The sequence below is a fragment of the Sceloporus occidentalis genome, unplaced genomic scaffold (genome assembly GCF_023333645.1).
Source record: "Sceloporus occidentalis isolate IW3139 unplaced genomic scaffold, rSceOcc1.0.p SCAF_84, whole genome shotgun sequence".
Lineage (NCBI taxonomy): Eukaryota > Metazoa > Chordata > Lepidosauria > Squamata > Phrynosomatidae > Sceloporus > Sceloporus occidentalis.
The window spans coordinates 2,078,013-2,098,679 of NW_028317064.1; the positions used below are offsets into that span (position 1 = coordinate 2,078,013).

General features: G+C 41.7%; 2 protein-coding genes across 6 annotated transcripts in view; one reads left to right on the top strand and one right to left on the bottom strand.

Annotated features, from left to right (window-relative positions):
* The window catches only part of LOC149285097 (catenin alpha-2), a 581,118-nt gene that overhangs the window by 312,842 nt on the left and 247,609 nt on the right, over positions 1-20,667 (top strand). Inside the window, exon 7 of one of the 5 annotated variants that reach the window (XM_089495822.1) lies at positions 2,284-2,318. The exons of the other annotated variants lie outside the window; for them this stretch is intronic. Coding sequence (XP_089351948.1) covers positions 2,284-2,318 — 35 coding nt within the window. The remainder of the gene's footprint in view (positions 1-2,283; positions 2,319-20,667) is intronic. 5 annotated transcript variants of the gene reach the window in all.
* LOC149285098 (leucine-rich repeat transmembrane neuronal protein 1-like) lies at positions 8,364-9,932 on the bottom strand. Its single transcript, XM_089495779.1, has one exon. The coding sequence runs from the start codon at positions 9,930-9,932 to the stop codon at positions 8,364-8,366; it is 1,569 nt and encodes a 522-aa protein (XP_089351905.1).

The window sequence follows — 20,667 nt, forward strand, 5'->3', positions numbered from 1 at the left end:
ATTTAGGTTCTCACACACTGTCTTTCCCTCAAAATTCATTGCGTAATAATGAATGGACCAAAAACGAAACAAACATTTTGGCCCATCTGCATCACGTGGTTTTATGGCCCAGTTACAAGGGAGATCTCCCCAACTGGGCCAACTCTGTGGAGGCTGCTCTGAGCTGGGAGGACGGCGGCCACGGATGGGCCGGCTGGGGCTGCTGCCCTGGGTCAGGTCTATGGCAGCGTCGGGGGTAAATGCACCACTGCTTAACACAAAGTCACTCGCTAATGGTGGAAACTAAGCTGTTGGAACGGCGGTTTCCATGGCAATGAGACATTGTTAGGCGATATGAATTAAATCACCTGCATTCAAGCAGGGATTTAATCTGTGAGTGGTGAGGAAACCGCAAACTGGGATCCTCAGATGCCATGAAATCAGAGTAGAATATGAAACAGTCGCTTCTAGACAGTGTGGCCTTGCGTATCTGCCCAGTCACCCTTAAACATTGGGAGTGGGGTAAATGATTAGTTAAGGATTACTGGACCTTTGCATAGCCTTCTAAGGTTCACTCTTTTCCATCCTGTTTCTTAAGAGGCTAAAGCATATCAGCTACCACCAGAAGGGATAAGTTAATGGGGCGGAATAACAAAGTAAATCAGCACAAGATGACTATACCCCCCCCCCATGCAATGAGAGTATTTTTGAAGAAGGCGAGGGCAAAATGTATATGTATGTATCTACATGTATCATATATATATATATAATTTTTTATTTGATAAATGCGCGATATATTTTTTCTTTCACGCTTTGGGTGGAATTATCTGTACTAATCACTTCCATAGCAACCAAAATATAAAAATTACCTTCAGTTTAAGGAGGACATTCTGGCTCCTACAGAGAAAAACAGATCAACAACACGTCTGCAGAAAGTCATTAATTAAGAAATGTAATCATTGCAAAAAAAACCAACCAGATATCTGCTCAGCTATACATTTCAGAAAAAATACAGGGCTGATGTATAGGGAGAAAATGATATTATATATCTAATTCTAATTCTGTTAGTCCAATAAAAAAGGTATTATCACAAGATACTTATTCCATCTGTTATTTGATATATATATATATATATATATATATATATATATATATATATTAGTTTTTTGAGGGATTCTCGACTTTGGGTAGTTAGAGGGGTGGCTGGGGTATTAAGAATTTTTATGTGACGTTGGTACCTGAATATTGTGTATATATGTGTGTGTGCATGTATATATATATGTGTGTATATAAAGATATATATTTTATAAACAAGCCCATTCTGCAAGATTTTTTTAGTGGCACAAAACCAAGTATTAAACATAATGGAGAAGAGCATTGAGAGAAAAAATGCCATGTGTGGCTGTGGATAGTGGGAGTGGGTGATGGGTGCATTTTATTTGTTATTGGATTATGTTGGAGCCATTTAACTAAATATGTATCTGCGATTTCACCATCTGAACATAGAGTTCACCTCCATGCAAAACGCGGAGATCCAGGCGAGGTCTAGCTTGACCCCTTCTGTGTGCAACTGTTCTTATATCCCAACAGTCCTGATTTTCACGTGACAGTCCTAGTTTTCAGGCACTGTCGCTCTCTCCTGGGTGGCTGCCCCACTATCACACTTCTGTTAGCAGCGGAAATAATGGGTTAATTTTGGAAGATCTTCTGCCCTTCCTTGACTGGCTCGGGGAGCTGTAAAGTCTTTGGAGCTCCACTGCAGCGGGAGTGCCCAAGCCTACAGACACACCCACTTCTGGCTTTAGGCCCTGCCCCATCACCGCCCCCCCAACACGGGTGTCCCGAACACACAAATTAATGTACCTGTCATCATGTCAGAAGATTCCATAAAACTGTACTCATCCATCTGGCACACAGAGGGTTAATACATTATGCCAATAAATGATCCAGGGACCCCCGTGACGTGTTTAAAATCTTAGGAGGGTTAAGAATTTGCCAAATGCGTCAAAAGCTGTAGAAATCTTCGCAAGCAAAGAATGTTTGACTTTCCGAGCCGCTGGATAAGTGGCCGAAGCGGATTAGCCATTTCTCTCACTATTCACTGAGCAAAAGCCTTTGAGTCAGATAATTGAGAATAAGTCATTTAAATCACTCACCTCGTTATTTTCATTCCTTCACGTAACGACCGAGAGCTGTTCTGATTACTAACAGAAGAAGTGACATCAAACTAAGGTAACTCATAAAGTCTGTCCGTTTACTCAAAAAAAAAGAAGTTTGTTTTCTGATGGCGTAACCGACCCGAAGGATCCGGAACGTACCCCGATCGCAGCTGTCTACGCGTCTTGTATCGTTTCTGAGGTGTGTCGCTGACATACTCTGTGGCGCTGTACATATTAAGTATGGGAAAAGACATATATGCAGTTGGAGGATGGAGATCTTACCCCCTGAGCTTGCCATCTAGTTTTATGGCACGTTCATACAAAGTTACGGCAAGGATGGTGGGCTTACGGGGACCCCGCTTTCTAAAAGGAATTATAGGGCTAACTGAGATGTAAAGAGGGGTAAAAAGAAAAAAGACAGCGCTGGCTATCGGAAGGAGTCGTTAGAGGGTAAGGAGTTGTGGCAAGAAAGTGGCTCCTGGAAAGCTTGAGGCTTTTCTATCTTGCGCTTGGCTTGTGATACCCTCTAAATAAACTGACTAGCTGGCCCCTTTAACCAGCCAAGGATTATTCTAACCCAGCCCTGCAGTATGGATTATCCATACATACCATCAGCTAACGATGGAATCTGGATACTGCATCCTATAAAGTGCTTTGTTAACAATCAGAAGAGATGGAAGACATGGTAGCCTTCCACCTATTCATAAATTTCCAAAAGCATTGATGACCCATTAAGGGCAAACAGAAGAGGACAGACTTATGTGGACATGACCCGGGGCAGATCACCCAGCTATGTATAAAAATGTATGAAATTACTTATATTTATAATGCAATCAAAGTTCCAACGTAATGTTCTTAATATTTTAATAAACCAAGTCATAAGTCAGCCACCCAGTAACAGTTTGGCGATGTTCGACTTGGCTAATCATTAATGCGGCCGAATAACCAAGATGGCCGCTGCCGATTGAGCTGTAAATTCCTTTAAATATGGGATTAATGTTTTTATTTTAGAAAAGAAGGATATACAGGGATGTAACAGGTTAAAAAGGACAGGGTTAGTTATAGCTCGCTGATCCTGGGAGAAATCAGAAGCCATGTTGGAGTCAAGAAAGAATGAGATACAGTTGATAATCACTTCAATGTGGGTTTGGTTTTTTTTGGCTTCTTCTGGACCAACATTGGGGTGGAACTTGTGTATTTTGTCAAACTAAATTACTGTGTTAATCTGAGAACCAATGGTAGGTTGGGGCCCTGTAGAATTTGACAGGTCTATTGGGACCACAGATGAACTCTTGAGGAACCTCTTGTTAGAGTTAAGTTGGTTGGAGACCTGTCTTGGTCGGAGACCTGTCTTGGTCAGTGACCTGTACTCATCATGGCCTTAAGCTTCTTAATAAACACTGAATCTGCTGAGCTGTATCTCTGACGCCCGGCCAAGCTGCACTCGGACTGTCCTCTGTTTTGTCTACCTAACAAGCGACGTTAATTAAATTGGGCAGCGATAAGATACTCACCGTGACATGTCTGCGAGATGGAGTGAAAGGCCAGTGAAGAGGTGGTGTCTCGCACAAGCAGCAGACATGTTCATTTATGCTAATAAATGTTTGCCTTTTTTGGCAGGAGTGCAGAAGTATAGCGGCGTTTTTATTACTGCTGCAAAATGAAAATTATAGACGGGATAATTGGACTTTGTAGCATAATACTGTAAACCACAGAAAGACAGGAGGGAGTCGGGTTATGTGGGGTGAAGATAAAAAAAAAAAGAGTTTACTGTAAATGGGAATTTAACCCGAAAATTTGGATGTGTAACGGTTCGGCATTCAGGTTGGCAAAGCATCACACCTAATATCATACCTACATTAAGGCTGGCTGTACATATTGGGAGTTGCAGTCAGGGCAGGACTGGCGATGACGGGGTGGTCCTGTCACTTTAAGGCCAGTGGCTGCCCGATGACATAAGTGCGGCCGGCGGTTACATACATGCAAGCTAGGATTCCGTGTTCATGAGGCGCGAGGACGGCCATATCCAGCCACTGGAGCAGAAGACCGGGCCGGGCTGCATGGCAGAAACAAGGTGGTCACAGAGGCCCTATATTAATTAAAGATCAGATTGGCCTAGGCAGAAGAAGTTGACCCTCTTATTACCCCTCGGCACAGAGATAGGTATCAGCATCTAAAGATTGCCCTCTTGCGTGGGGCATTTCACACCGCTCTCAATTGCAATATTATCTGCCCATCGCGCACATTACATCCGGGGATTCCGGTAACGTTCTGAAAAAAGAATGTTTATTAAAGTACTTTGTAACTACTTTGATAAAATAGTTGTCCCCGTTGTGGCCTGACTTTTCACGCCGCTAGTGGAAGCAGCCAATCCGTGGCAGGCTAGCCCTCCCGCTGAAACCCTCCACACCCAGAACACTTGCCGAGCTGGCTGGCGGCAGGTATATCAATTGGTAGAAGATGTGTTCAGTTGAGCTCACCTTCTACACAGCAAATAATGGGGAGGGGGGGCAATTCTAAACGGGGGAACCACAAAAAACTTTAAAGCTCAGTTGTCATACCCATCAAAGTGTATTAATGAATATATATGAAATACAGACTGTTTCATGAGGAAAATGGAACAACAGAAGTTATCTTTAAGCAAAGTGCTAAAACCAGAGCAATCACCATGACAAAAAATGACACATTCCTGCTAATTGGGCCAATTTCTGCCACCCTAAAAACTGTTTAACCATAACATTTTCATATTGTTTCTACAATGACTATATATATATATATATATATATATATATATATATATATATATACGCACACACAAATATACCAGTATATATATTTATATACCGTATATATAATATATAAAGGGTTTTCCCCTATATGCTTTACCAAAATGCTTCCAAACAGCCGGAACAACAGATAAAATTAAAAATATGTCCGTTGACAAAAAATAGCCTTGGTTTCGAAGGGACTTTTAGGCCTTAATAAATCCCATTTCTCAGCTGGAGTTTTTCACCTGAAATATCACGAGAAATAACCCCCCCCCTTTACACCGCTGTAAATCAGATTACGAGCCACAATCCCAACGGCGTCACTTATCAGAGATTTCCAGCACTAAACCAGATTTCTCAAACTCACAATATCACATCGATTTCAAGAAACCGTCTACAATGGGCTTTAAAAAAAAATAAAAAAATTGGGAAAGCGTTATTAACACTTCGAGCGCTGGTGCGGCAGGCAGTACATTGCCTTTCTCCCCTTTCTTACAATAAAGACCCCCTGAACTACTTAAACACATGGATAACAGTATTCTTAACCCTTAAAACGCTGCCTGACTTCAAAGAGTTAAACACCTGCTAACAATAGGTTCATATCATATTTTTATTATAATAATAAGTATTTATAATATAATTATCGTATAATTAACAACCTTTTCAATTCAATTTAATTTTCAGGTGAAGATGCTTTTATTAACTTTTGAAGAATCAGTTCCATAAATGAATGATTCTGTGGGCGAAAAAGGTTAAATGAAACATTCAAGAAGCCTTTTCATTCTAGTTTTCGTACCGAGTCAAAACCAAGAAGAAATCAAAGCTCCTTACTGCAGATGGCACTGCACCCTTAACAATCCTGCTTGTTTACTTCCTTTGTAACAATGTCACGACTTTAAACTTTCTTTTATGTCAGATAAAAAAAGGAAAAGGTTAGAAAGACATTTCCCACACCTAATAAACCCCACACAGGATCCTCGCTGCAATAGTGATATTTTTATGCAAAATCATATATTTCTATTTATAAATATTTGCTACATGCAGAACTTATAGATTAGAAAATGAAAATTATTTTAAATTATTTTTTTTTCCCTAATTAATAATGTATGAATGTTGCTGATATGTGGAAAAGTCAGATTTTCTAAAAAAAAAAAAAAAAAAAAAAAAAAAAAAAATATTAAAAAAAAAAAGAATAATTATTATCATAGAACCTCCAATTTCACCTTGTAAATGCAACTCCTAAAACCATCAAAAATTCAATTTGCACGGAACATTACTTATTCATTATTTTAAATTGAAATTTAGACAATTTTGAAACGTGGTATTTTGGTTCCAAAAGACAAATGAAATCCGCGGAATGGGAGCCAGTGAAAAATATGTAGTATTGGGTGGGTGCCTTACTGCGTCTTGAGATAAATTTCCCTTTTTTTTGGCAAAAATATCTTATAAGCAGATTAAAACAAAAATCTGTGTTCCGATGTATTAATATGGCATAATAGAAGATGAACCCCCTCATATGTGGCACAAATGGCCATCCCTACGTACATTAACCCCTTCCCTCCCGGACACCTGCAACAGATTGTTCTGCAATCTCTGCGAGACACCAAAAATCCCAGTTTACATGTTGCGTTGGTTAAATCTGAAACATTTTTGTTACTAAGTCTTCCGAGGGTGCTGACTACCTATAGCAATCAGTTCATCATCGCGTATCTCGCATTGGTACTTTATTCAGTTGCCATAGAAACGCAGAAATTAACAGAACCACTTTGTTATCCCTTGGGTTTACTTATTTAACATCTGACTCTGCTAGAATATCTATCAGGGTGCAATCCCCGAAGGGATTGTGTTAATCTCGATGTGATCGACACCGTCACATCTTAAAGATCCCATATCCTTTACCGTAAACAGAGAGGGGTGGGGGGGGGTCTCTTGGCCATGGAAGTTACCCCAACAGTGGCTGCAAAAATAAAAGGCATTTCTAGAAAAAAAAAAAAGTATAAAGAGACTTTTGCACTTCATTAAAATGCTGATTGATGTAGATTACAACATCTATGTTAACCCTCTGTTAGCCAGCTATTAAATTCTGTCTGGGGTATAAAGCCAGTCTGATTGGCCGAGCATGACAAGGGTTAAAGTCCGACCACAACAGTGGGTTCGCCATTAACCATGTCAGTAACAGACAGAAAAAATCCAACATTCCGTTCAAACAATAATAATAATAATAATAATAAATCAGCCGGGCAACTGAACAATATTAACCGAAGATGTCCTTTTTTTTTTTTTCGTGTACCCGACTGCAGTCCTAGCGATTGAAACCTTTTCTTTGTAGCTGTCGGGTTCTCTAGAGCTTCTCTATAGTAACCAGATGTGGATTCTGATCAATGCCTGCTTCAGGATCTTGCAGAATTCTATTTAAGACACTTGAAAAACGTAGGGCTTTTCACTCTGAAAATTGGATTTCAGTTTTCTTTTAATCAAAACCTTATTGGTCTTGTAACCCCGGCGCTTTCGAATCGAGCTGCATTCTACCTAAACACAGACCGCAATATATATATATATATATATATATATATATGCAATATATATATATATATGTATATATATATATAAATCTCAATGGTAGATATATCCTTAGCTATTCCTTTTTTCATCAACATTCTCTTAGCCATAGCATAGGGTCTATAGATGATCAGATGGACAATTTAACCATATGTTAACCATATGTAACAACTCAACAGGTGATAAAAAAAAAATACCCCATATGTTTGAAATGCCCCATACCATGCTGCATGTCACTCAGCCATCCAGACCTAACAGAGAAGGACCATATGTGCATCTTAAACAATTCAGCAGACCCCCACCCGCTACACAGAAGATATAATGCGGTTTATTGCAGCGTGTGCTATTCAGTGCCATCAGCCATTGATCCATACATTGCTAATTCAAGGCAGGACGGAATGCTGGATTGTCAGATTTAAAGGAGAAACGGTTTACAGACGCTCTGTCGTTCACGTAGGGAGCTCCACTCTGCAAATATTGTAAATGCTATTTTATTTTAAACATGGTAGTTTACAAAAAAATCAGTAAGTGGTACCTTTTGTATTTTTTTTGATATTATTTTTTTAACACTTTCAGGTTCCTGAATATAGACAGATCTCCATATCATATGAATATTCTTTTTTTATTTGTTTCATCTTTTTTTTTTTTTATGGTTGACTGTCCTGAAGTTTTTTTTGTTTTTAAGACACAATAAAGCTAACACATCGAAAGTCTTTTCAAACATATCCTGCATCCATCATATCAGTCAAAATGTGAATCAGGAAAGAAAAAAAAAAAAAGCACAATATATCCCATTAGCCTGTCCATCTGGCATGATTTCGTGGTTTTTTTTTTGTTTTCTTCTTTTTTTTTTTTTTGGTTGTACAATGTTTTAATTCCACATGGAAAAGAGATGAGATCACACCTCGCACTCCCTTGCTGGCTGCTGGTGGCACGAACAAGAACCGTATTCATTAATGATAACCAGTGCTCCTTCGATGTGGTTGGGTTTGTAGTCGACGTAATATTCTTGCGCAGACATAGCTGCCATTTGATGCATGGCCTGCTTCTGTTTTTGCTTTCTACGTTGTGTTACAAAGCACTGCCTTAGTTGTCTGAGGCTAGCTGGAAAGCACTTCCATGAGACGTACAACATCAAAACCACAATGAGAAAGGAGAAGATTAGGGCCATGGTCCCTGTGACTACCTTGTGTATCTGAACAGTGTTCTCTGGGTATTCACTGGCTATAGTGGCAGTGAAGCTACTTGTTGTTCTATCCCCTTCTGTATCCTGAACGTCATACGTGGCTGTAGATGTTGGGCTGTCGTTGGCGTTTCTGTCACTGTTGTTTAGCGCTGTAGACATTGCATTGAGACTAGTTGGGTCCACTGGATCTTCACACAAGTGGAAAGCATAGACAGCATCTAGAACGTCCTCACCTTGGGCGTACTCAGGTGTGGCACACAGCATGTTGCCATCGTATCGACCTTTGAAGTTACTGAGCCAGGAGGCCAAGGCGCAAACGTTACGTCCGCAATCCCAGTTGTTCCCGGCCAGGGTGATGCTGGTGAGAGACTTCCAAGAGTTTAAGATTCTAGAATCGACGTAGGTGAGACGATTGGAATCGAGCTGCAGCGATTCCAGATGAGGTACGCTTTCAAAGACGTGAGGTTCGATGTATTCAATCTCATTGCCCGAGAGGTCCATCTTCTCTAGTTTCCACACCCAGTCCAAGGAGTTAACAACTATGGTGACTTTATTCCTCTTCATAAATAGAGAGTGTAATGAGAGAAGCCGGGGAAAATGAGCTAAGTTCACCTTTACCAAGTCATTGTGCTCAAGGTGGAGCTCGGTAAGCTTGAACAAACCAGCGAAAGAGTTACGAGCGAGGCTTTTCAACTGATTGTAACCCAAGTCCAAAAACTTCAGGCTGCGACAGTCCTGAAAGATTCTTACTGGCACAAACTTGACGGCGTTGTAACGCATATGCAAAGTCGTCAGCTTGCGTAGACCATGAAAAAGATCCGGTTCCAAAGACTGTAGGTTATTGTTTGATAAATCCACACTGCGCAAGTTTGGCATGGGTCGAAAAGTGGTGTTGGCCAGATGTTCTATTTTGTTGGAGCTCAGAGTGAGTTCCTTAACCCTACGTAGTTTTTGAAAGGCATTCCCCTCCACTGAGTTGATGTGATTGTGATCCAGATAAAGCCACGTGAGGTGAATTAACCCGGTGAACTGTCCATCTTGTAGCTCTGTGAGGCTGTTGTACCGCAGAGACAAGCCCATGACCCCCGAGACGTTCTGAGGGAGATCCGTAAAATTCTGCGCTTCACAGTACAAAAACCTGCCCTCGCAACGGCACAGCCTCAGACACCCACCGTTCACAAGTGGAAGCATCTTAACAAATATACCCAGCGTACACAATATTAACCCTGGGGGCTTCCTCAGAATCCAGTTTAAGCTGATACCAATGAGAAGGAAATCCATTAGCAAGAATGTTTCCAAATTTTCTCGAGAATGTCCATTGAATCCTGTTTGGGGTCGTTTTTTTTTTTGGCAAACACTACATCATATTTTAATGAGAATACATAGGATCGAGACAAGGGGTGTGGGGGGGGGGGGGACAGACTTCACAACATGCAGGTTCTTGGCAGCATTAAAGTTGACGGAAATCAGAAGGTACAAGGATGGCGATTTTGTTCATGGTAAACGGTGAAGGGAAAAAAAAAAAAAAAAAAAAAGGGGGGGATAGAAACGAAATATTTCTTCATGAAAGAATCGGATTAAAAAAGTGTCTTACCCACCCTTTTCCATAGAGTGACAACCTCCATTCAGCCGCTTCCTTTGTGTTTTGGCTAATTATATGCAGGGCTAAAAAAGACCCCTCTGTGTTACAAATTCACTGCCTTTCACTCAGTGTCTTTCAGCTTTACAATGTCCCACTTTGCTTCTTCTCAATGAACCAAAAAAGACCCGGGGGTGGGGTGGGGAGACGCGTACGACGGGGGGTCTCGTTACCTTTTTTTTTTTTTTTTTTTTTTTTTTAGCTGACTTGTAGGACCTTTTTAGCTCCACAACTAGCAGCTCGATGTTGTCCCTTCCAGCCCGTCCTTTTTCTCTGCAGTTAATATCGTGACGCTCTGGGTGAGAAGAGAGAGCGAGAGAGCGAGGAGAGAAGAAAAGGAAAAAGGGAAAAAAAAAAAAAAAAAAAAAATCCTCCAAACTCTTTCCTAATCGGCTCTTCGGAATCCGGCTGTTTGTTTAAATGTCCATCGTTTCCGACGACCCACAAAAAAAAAAAAACAACAATAAAAAAAAATCCACAGATTCTATAGAGACGCGTAAAAGCTGGTCACTTTAGGATAGATGAATTCCCGATTCATTTTTTTTTTCTCCTCTCCACCAGTTGTTTTCCCCCGGTTAGCCGATGCTCGAAGCAGAGGGAGAATGAGACAGTGAAGGCTTCTTCTCGTTCGGCTGAAGCAGTATGTTACTGCACGCAGGGCACCCTGAGCTCATAGAGTGTCGTAAGCTGATCAGGACTCTACGGCTGCATCGACAGTCTCAGACATGGGCAGATTGAAAGGGGTGGGCACAAAACCAACATTTTTAGTGAACCACTAAAGTAATATATGTTCATTGCTGATGAAATGGAAACGACTCTAAGCTTTCCCTGCTCACTGCCCAAAAACACCAGCAGCGTTAAGATCACCGAAAAGGAAGGAGCTGTAGTTTAAAAAAAAAAACAACCTAGGATTTATTTGTAGCATGTGCATGCATACGCACGTGTACATATTACATAGGTGCATATATGTTTCTGTTTATGATATATGGGGTTGCTGTTTGTATATTAACTGTTAACTCTTTGTGTGCCTTGATTTTTAAAATGATTGTTAGAGAGGAAAAGAATATTGCATGCTTTTATTAGATACTAATCCATCCATCAAATGTGTATATATTGTGTTATATATATATATATATATATATATATATATGTGTGATGTGATATATGTATGTATAGAAATGAAAATGTATATGTATAAATATATATACTATATATATATTTTTATGTGTGTGTGTGTAATGGTATATATATATATATATATATGTAATGTATGCATGAATATATTAATAATGATATAGAATAATGAGAACACCTTTAGTCTACAGTTTATTATCGGTATTATGCATGTCCTATTCTATAGCAATTTAGAGAGATAATTCTTTAATTAGCCTTTAGCATGTTTCTGGTATATGATGACACGGGTTGTTGCCATAGGAATGATATTTTAGCTGGAAAAGGGGTGTTTTAGACAATATTTCTTGAGGTTTTTTTTTTTGTTTAGTTTGTCATTCTGCACCTGTATTCATGGTGAATATTTTTAACTCTTATGTGCCAAAGAAGCACCTCCATCCCCAACGCCTGTTTAAACTACATTAAAGCCGGCTGGGCTTAGTTAGCATGTCTCCCCCCCCCCCCCCTGGTTTTCTTATTAACCTGGATTATCTTGATGGTTATTTAATTATATTCTAAAAATAATAATAATTAAAAAAAAAAAAGGGGCTTCTGGTGGCGATGAGTTATAGCACCTGTGTAAATCTCGCCTGCTCGGAAGGTGCTGTCCGACACTATCGACAAAGGAAATGTTGGCAAAGCTTTTCAATTATAGAATATCTTGGGAGATTGCTGATACAATCAGAATTCCGAGTTCCGTGCTTTCTCGGTGGAGACGCAGTACGGAGGTGGAGAGGACTCTGGCTCTTTTACGCTCTCTTTTTTTTTTAATGAGACATCACCCATTGCTCAATGTCCATGTTTATTTTTCCCTGCATGGAGTCCCTTAAAACTCCTTTTTTTTTTCCTTCCCCCCCCCCCCTTCTTTTTCTCCATGGGGAGCACTGCGGTATTCTACACGGCTGCGTGACAGAGATTTAACACGCGGCTCGCTCGCCAAGCAGTCGGATGCTCGCAGCGACTTAGTCCGCACCTTCAAGATGTGCTCCATGATGAAGCAGGCGTCTTGCCGAGAAGGACGCCCGGCACATAGCAACCAGATCAAAGCTGTTCGTCCGTCTATCCGTCACGCCTTGACACACAGACACGCACAGAGCACACATGAGCCGAGACGTGGTTAAGGACACACGCAACCTTAGAACCCTAACAAAGACGCACGCAGGCAAACGGGGACTTCCTAAGAGATATTAAAAGGAGAATAACAGAGGGAGCTCGGCGGGCAGGCACACGTGTGTGTACATCCGTGCTCGTGTTTATGAATGCGTCCTCCGGCTCGTCCAATAGAATCGCTTGATTTGCAGTTCTCGCCGTAGCTGTGATGTCCTCTTAATCCCCCCTCTGTGGCTGGGGTGGGGTGTGGGGGGGGGTTTGGATGGATTTATTGTGTGCGGATCCCTCGAGTGATGAAAGGGTTAGTGAAAGCATGGCTTGTACAGCAAGAAACCCCACGCGCTGTCTGCATGGGGGATTTCACGGTGTGGGGGCCGGATGGTTGAGTGCCCTCTCAGCATTTTTTTTTATGGATAGTTTAGAAACAGGTTTCAAACCACAGGGGTTTTATTTTTACTTTTTAGGGTAATCAGAATGCCGCAGCTGGTACTTTTTGTGCCAACTGGCTTTGGGAGTTAAAGAGTTAAAACGTGGCGTAAATTGTGCACGGGGCGCGGCATCGACCACTGTTTTCTACGGCAATTCCGGGAGGGTGACACGGGCTCCTCGACCTGTAAACTCTCCTTTAATTCAAGGAGCGGCGGAACCCAACCAGCGCTCAAGGGGTTAAGGCCAGTTTCATTCATCGAGAGTAAAACCGGCTTTAAAAAAATAACTTGGTAATTTGGTTGCACGGTAACAAATTCTGTTGGAAGCAGAATATTATCAATTGTTTGCTAGCACCGGTGTCAAAGTATTGATCCAGAGCCGCCATTATTGAGAACTGGAGCGACGCTTGCCGTAGGTATACATAATGATGAGTAGATCAAGTTTATTCATAATTCATATTTCTGGTTATCTGGTGATCAGTTATGTCGTATAAGGGAAATACGTCCAATGAGATTTCGTCGTTGGCGCGCCGGAGGAATTCTGTATGAAGCTGCACCAGGGAAGGAGGGAAAGGAGAGAAGAAACGAAAAGTGAAGAAGAGGAGAAAGAAGCAGAAAACAGCTGCTGGCAGCACCAATGAGCAGTTCTCAAGTGCCCTGGAAAGAGAAATGCAACGATGGTAAATAACGGAGTGAGCGCTGAGGTGTTCCACGTATTGGCGCTCACGAGTTCTCCATATTGGCGCTCGCTCCATTATATACCATGGTTACATTGTATTGTAGTAGCCGGGAGACCCCTGGTTAGTATCTTCAATCTCTTCCCAGTTCTGTCTAGTCTCCGCCTACTTCTCATCCTTTTAAAGGCTTACTGGGGTTAGCCCCACCCCATGTTCATCAAGCCCCTCCTTTGATCGTAGCCACGGCCCCAGGACAGAATGAGCCTTTCTTAGATGAAACTATATGAGTGAAATACAGCCATCAATAGGCCATAGCGGCATATTAATAAAAACCCCACCTCCCAGCCACGCCTTTAGCCACACACCCTGAAACAAACATGTCCCTCATTGGCCATTTCAAATTGCTTAATTTATATATATATATATAAATGTGCATGCACCAGCATTCGGAGCATAAATGTAAATTTTCAAGCCTGGGTTTAGGACTAACCTTATCATTTTCAGACAAAATTTTAGACACATGTTTACAGCATTTCCCCCCAAATACTAGCAATGAGACCCCAGAGATCCATAAACCCAAAGCCTGTTCCATTCCGGCACACACAGGGTTAACCCCGCATAGCATTGTTGAGCCATTGTTAATTCTTTTGACCCCCCCCCCCCATGTTAGTTTACCTTCTGAAGCGCCCGGGGTCGTGGCAGCCGCTAACAGCCGGGACCCTGCGCTGCGCCCTGGCGCGATGGTAAAATATTACCCCCCCCCCCCCCGGTTATAACGACGTTGCTAGACGTCTCACGCGCTCATCGCAAAGCCTTTCCAGGCGCGTATTTATTTTTTAGAAATTACTGTAAATTGTAATGATCACACGGAGAAATGCTGTAGATCTTTCAAGAGCAGAAGATGGATTTCAAATAAAAGCTGTTAGTGTCAAAAGAGAAATGGAAATACCTTTTCTGAAGGATGTTTTTGCATAATCCATCGCAATAAAAAGGCTATGATTTTCTTTCAATTTTATTTTGTTACTCTGTTTAGATGTTTTTCTTTTTTTTTTTTGGTTAAATGGGTTACATGTAGGGGGGGAAACCCACTGGAAAAATATTTTTCTCCTTAAACATAACCCCCCCCCCAGCGCTGTATACAGTAATATAATCCCAGTGCTGTATACAGTAATATAACCACCCAGCGCTGTATACAGTAATATAACCCCCAGCGCTGTATACAGTAATATAATCCCAGTGCTGTATACAGTAATATAACCACCCAGCGCTGTATACAGTAATATAACCCCCAGCGCTGTATACAGTAATATAACCCCCAGCGCTGTATACAGTAATATAACCCCCCAGCGCTGTATACAGTAATATAACCCCCAGCGCTGAATACAGTAATATAACCCCCCAGCGCTGTATACAGTAATATAACCCCCAGCGCTGTATACAGTAATATAACCACCCAGCGCTGTATACAGTAATATAACCCCCAGCGCTGTATACAGTAATATAACCTCCCAGCGCTGTATACAGTAATATAACCACCCAGCGCTGTATACAGTAATATAACCCCAGCTCTGTATACAGTAATATAACCCCCCAGCGCTATATACAGTAATATAACCCCCCAGCGCTGTATACAGTAATATAACCCCAGCTCTGTATACAGTAATATAACCCCCCAGCGCTATATACAGTAATATAACCCCCCAGCGCTGTATACAGTAATGTCGGTTGGTGTATACAGCGCTGGGGGTTATATTACTGTATACAGCGCTGGGGGGTTATATTACTGTATACAGTGCTGGGGGGTTATATTACTGTATACAGTGCTGGGGGGTTATATTACTGTATACAGCGCTGGGATTATATTACTGTATACAGCGCTGGGGGTTATATTACTGTATACAGCGCTGGGGGGTTATATTACTGTATACAGCGCTGGGATTATATTACTGTATACAGTGCTGGGGGGTTATATTACTGTATACAGCGCTGGGATTATATTACTGTATACAGCGCTGCGGGGTTATGTCACTGTATACAGCACTGGGATTATATTACTGTATACAGCGCTGGGGGGTTATATTACTGTATACAGCGCTGGGGGGGTTATATTACTGTATACAGTGCTGGGGGGTTATATTACTGTATACAGCGCTGGGATTATATTACTGTATACAGCGCTGTGGGGTTATATTACTGTATACAGCGCTGGGGGGTTATATTACTGTATACAGCGCTGGGGGGGTTATGTTTAAGGAGAAAATTATTTTTCCAGTGGACTTTCATGATAAATAAGTGGAAGAACGCGGGGAGAAAAAAATCATAAGGAACGGGAGACAAATTAGGTTTATTGAAATTACTAAATACAGGCCAATAAATCCATGCGGATACGGGAGCCGCGCGGCCGCGACTTAGCGATCCGGTATGAAACATTAGGCACATATTCAATGGAAACAGAGACGGTCGGACTACTAACAAGCGCCCAGACAACACCCGTGGCTTTCCCTTCATTGACTTCTGTAGCACGTTGAAGATCTCACGTGAGAAGCGCTCGTTCTTGTAGTATCCTCCTCAATTACTGCCGCCGACTAAAACTCATCATGACGGGCTGTTAGTCTAATGGAACTATTATCCAAGTGAGTAGGGCTCAACTAACCCAAGAACAATCTTATTAGACGCATCTACGCTGAGGGTGCTGCTACAATTTAACTCCCTCTACTTATTGGCTCGGGGGGGGGGGGGTTGAGGCTGCAAATTAGGCTGATGATTAGGAATCGCCGTGGGCGCAGGTATCCGCTGTTCTTAAAATTTTAATGCCGCAGAGCCCCACTGTGTTTAACGATATTGTGGATAATGCAGATAGAAGGGTAATAAATAACCAGTGGGCTCTATGGTGGAAGGTTGTGCGCTTGGGCAGAAAATCGGCCGTAATTAGGAATAGCATTTCTGGGGTTGAGGTTGGAGCAGTTGCCACGGAAACCGATGGTTCCACTGATTGCGGCAGAACTGCTATTTATAGGGTTAATTAGAGAATAGGCCGTTGTTTTATGCCGAGGATGTGCAGCTTGAACATTTTGTGCTAACTTTCCAGTGTCTTGCTCTGGGGCACACACCCATAATTTGGTGGCCAGTGTCCCGGCACCAGAGACCTTCTTCGGCTTTCCCAGCTCATCTACCGGCAGTTCCAATTAATAGGGCATTTGCCAGGGCGTAAGCCCGGTTGTCAAGACTGCTATACAACTCAGGACCGCTAGCAGCTACGTATGTGAAGACCTTGCATGGTCAACTTATTGAGGGTCACCTGCTACTGCTCTGGCACACCTTTAAATATATAGACCTGGCCTGGATGGAGTGGTGGAAGAGGACTTTGAGGTCCACATGACATCATTCAGGAGATTTCTGCCTATTTTACTTAGGAACGTCCTCCAACTACCTAGGAGCTCCATCTTACTTGGGACAGCAATTGGTGGCACCAAATTGACTTGGATTATCCTGGTGAGATCCATTGACAATGAAAACCAGAAAATCCAGTTTTATCCACAAAAAGCTCAGTGATGCCTGACATGGTCGACTTTTCCTCTTTATACACGACTGTATGCCTAGATAACGGGATCTTGGGGAATAAAGCATTTTTTATGTATTATTATTCAGATATCATTTTGTTAGCGCGTGCTATTATGACCACGTATATGTTCACCCTTATAAATCGTGACTTCATTGTTTTCTATCCAGTTTCACGGTCTTTATTGTCTTTAGAATACCGGATATTGGCTTTTCAGTCTTAACGGTTCTACTAATCATGTCCAAGTTCTTATATTCTGACCGGTAACCGGAGAGAAATTGATTCCATGAGGTCGGAAACGGCTCGAATACAATAATTCCACCCCAAGGTGTTCAGTTTTCATAACAGACTAATTCTTTAAGTTATTTACTATAAATTTGGCGATTTTAACCAGTTTGGTTCTTGATGCGTAGACAGACCCCCCCCCCCCCCGAATGACGGCACCGGAAGAATCTCTGTACCCATCTGTGCTGGGACTTTAATTTCCCTTTAGGCTTCAGATCAACTTAGATCACGATCTTCAAGGCTGTTTTTTTTTTTTCTTCTTAATTTCAAGAAGCAGAGGACCGTGAAAAAGCTTTTTAAGAGAAAAAGAATGTTTTTGGGGGAAAAAAAAAAGACAAAAAAAATAAAATAGAAATTGATAATTTTTGTGCAGGAAGATATTGGTTTCTATAATGAATATCATTGTATATTATATTAAAGTTTGTTGTCTTATCCCCATAGCAACCAATAGAAATGTTCAATCAACAGGTACATTGGTTTCTATGGCGATAAGACCTCTTTTCATACTTTGCACCAGGATCACGTAACGTGCCACCGCGGTCCTTAGTCTCAACAAAACGGCTGCCATCTGCTAAGTGGGGCGTCATGAATAATAAATATCAGCGTCCGTATCTTGGATCAGCAATTACTTTTAATTTTCTGCATATTGTTTCATTCTTAGACAAATCTGCTCCCAGAGACGTATTTTCAGGAGGTTTAGGTTCATACAGAGAGAGCAGAGATTGTAGAGAGGTTATTTAGGATTCGGCATAGAATCAATTACCGATGCCATCTGTGCCCAGAGCATGAAACCGGGCTGAAGGGTGATAGAGGAACAGAAGTGGAGACTTTCTTTTTTTTTTTTTGCATAATTGTGAGGTCGCTATGAGGTCATACAGCCCAAAAGACACAAGTGGCGTTAGATTAGTTTCGCTGTAATTAAATTCCGGTCAAATAATATATATATATATATATTTTAAGCATAAATAATTTAACCTTTTGGGATGTAGAGAAAACTTTGCTCTTCTGTGCATGTCTCCAGCTGCGATAATTTATTCAATCTGTTTAACCAGGAAAAGAGATACATTTAAAAAATTAGTTTTCCGGGTCCCATTTTTGTTAAATAACAAGGGAGTTGAATTGATTTCTCTCAAAATGGTTAATAACCCGCTAGTATGCTATTTAACACTAAGTTACTGTGAAAAAGGACGTGGGAGAAAAAGAACTAACAACGCAAGTAAACTAAACACACACATATATATATATGTACCGGTATATGTATATATTATATAGAATATAATTTAGCAAACAGAGCTCAAATGAGAAACCGGTGTAGATTATACGCGCTTTATGGGCATACCTGGGGACTCTGCGGATTTCGCCCGCTTCTCCGGGTCGCTGGATCGGTACTGCGGAGCTCCGCACTCCCCCACTGCTCGATACCTTTATTGGGGAGCAGGCAGCACCATCCACCTACTAGTGAAGGTCTGACTACCTTACGTCATGTATTGGAGCAGAATGCTGGGGTATGATGTCATACTGTGACGTTCTGATTCAATACATTGTGAAGAGGCTACAAGGGAGCTTCGCTGGAGGTCTGTGCAGCTCCTGCGTAGTGATTGTCCTTCATAAAACGGGACAGATGTTAGGTATGATAGCATACATATTCCTTTATTGCAGTGAGAATGTTTTGAGTTAAGTTTATTTTTGGACGGTACAAACTACATTTTTTTTTTATACAACTGAAGTATAACTCACATGACTGACAGCACGCCAAGGTTTAACGGAAGCCGCGTTGCTCATCCCTGAAAGCATCCTGGGGGGGGGGCAGATTAAAGCGTGTATCGTTTTGTGCAGCACGTAATACATGGCCGGGGGTATTTGTGTTTGGACGGGCCGCACAGAGACATGTTTCATTCCTGGGGCTGTTTGCAGTGGCGTATACTGGAGTAGGTACAGGGCTGCAGGACAAGGTGAGGAGGCAGCCCTTCTGCAGCATAACAGGGAGCCAATCGCCCTCTTTGCTCCCTGTAGTTCAACTGCTCTGTGGGTTGGTTGAAACCTTGACTTTTCTTTAACGATACACTTGAGTCACCTGCATTCAAGCAGGGATAACATACTGGTAGTGAAAGCACCAATTGGGAGTCTTATATATGATCACAGCGGGGAGAATAGGCAGCTCCAGACTGAGTGACCCCGAGAATCTGCCCCTTCAGGCCGAGATTGGGGCAAAAACCCTGGGACTCCGGGGCAGTGATGGAGGGCCGCCTGGTGTTAGGCCTGGTCTGGTGGCGGGGTCATTGACCACGTCTGGTTTCATGGGGAGGTCCATCATCTCACCGGCACCTGCCCCTCCAGCGATACGTCAGAGGGGATTAAAACGGAGAGCATATCTGCTTTAATGGTAATAACGAAGCGAAGAATGCGCGTGAGAACATTCGCATTTATTCACACGCATCTACCTGACACATCCTATTAAGCATTGAAATTAGAGTTCATTGTGTTCTCATTAGTATAGCTTGATGGACTGCGATTCTGTTTAATCTGAAAACCTGTCTGTGTGTTTATTGTTTCTAAATCATTCTCGCCGATACATTATTCAGGGAAATGAGCGGCTCTTCACACTCTAGATAACGCCATCATTTCACAATAAGGTGACCTGTCACTAAAAAAAAACAAAAAAAAAAACAAAAAACGTTGGTGTTAAAAATAATAAAGAAAAAAAAAACCCTAAACATTAACCTATGGAATGTGAAGGTGGCGGCTGTGGGAATCATGATCGTTCGTGATTGGTGAGTTTGTGGTCAGGTGATACCAGGAAAAACTCAGGAAAGGGGTGGATCCGGGTCAGCAAGAGGCACAGCTATCCATGCATGGGTGGGAAAGAAGGAAGAGAGTAGGATGGGTTGAGTAGGGAGGGAATGGAGCTTAATGCCTCTGCCACTAGATAGATGGATATACTGTATGAGAGAGAGAGAGATAGATGATAGATAGATAGATAGATAGATAGATAGATAGATAGATAGATGGCTATACTGTATGAGAGAGAGATAGATGATAGATAGATAGATAGATAGATAGATAGATGGCTATACTGTATGAGAGAGAGATAGATGATAGATAGATAGATAGATAGATAGATAGATAGATAGATGGCTATACTGTATGA

Coding starts and splice junctions, on each gene's coding strand:
- LOC149285098 (XM_089495779.1), bottom strand. CDS start 9,932: ATGGATTTCCTTCTCATTGGTATCAGCTTAAACTGGATTCTGAGGAAG.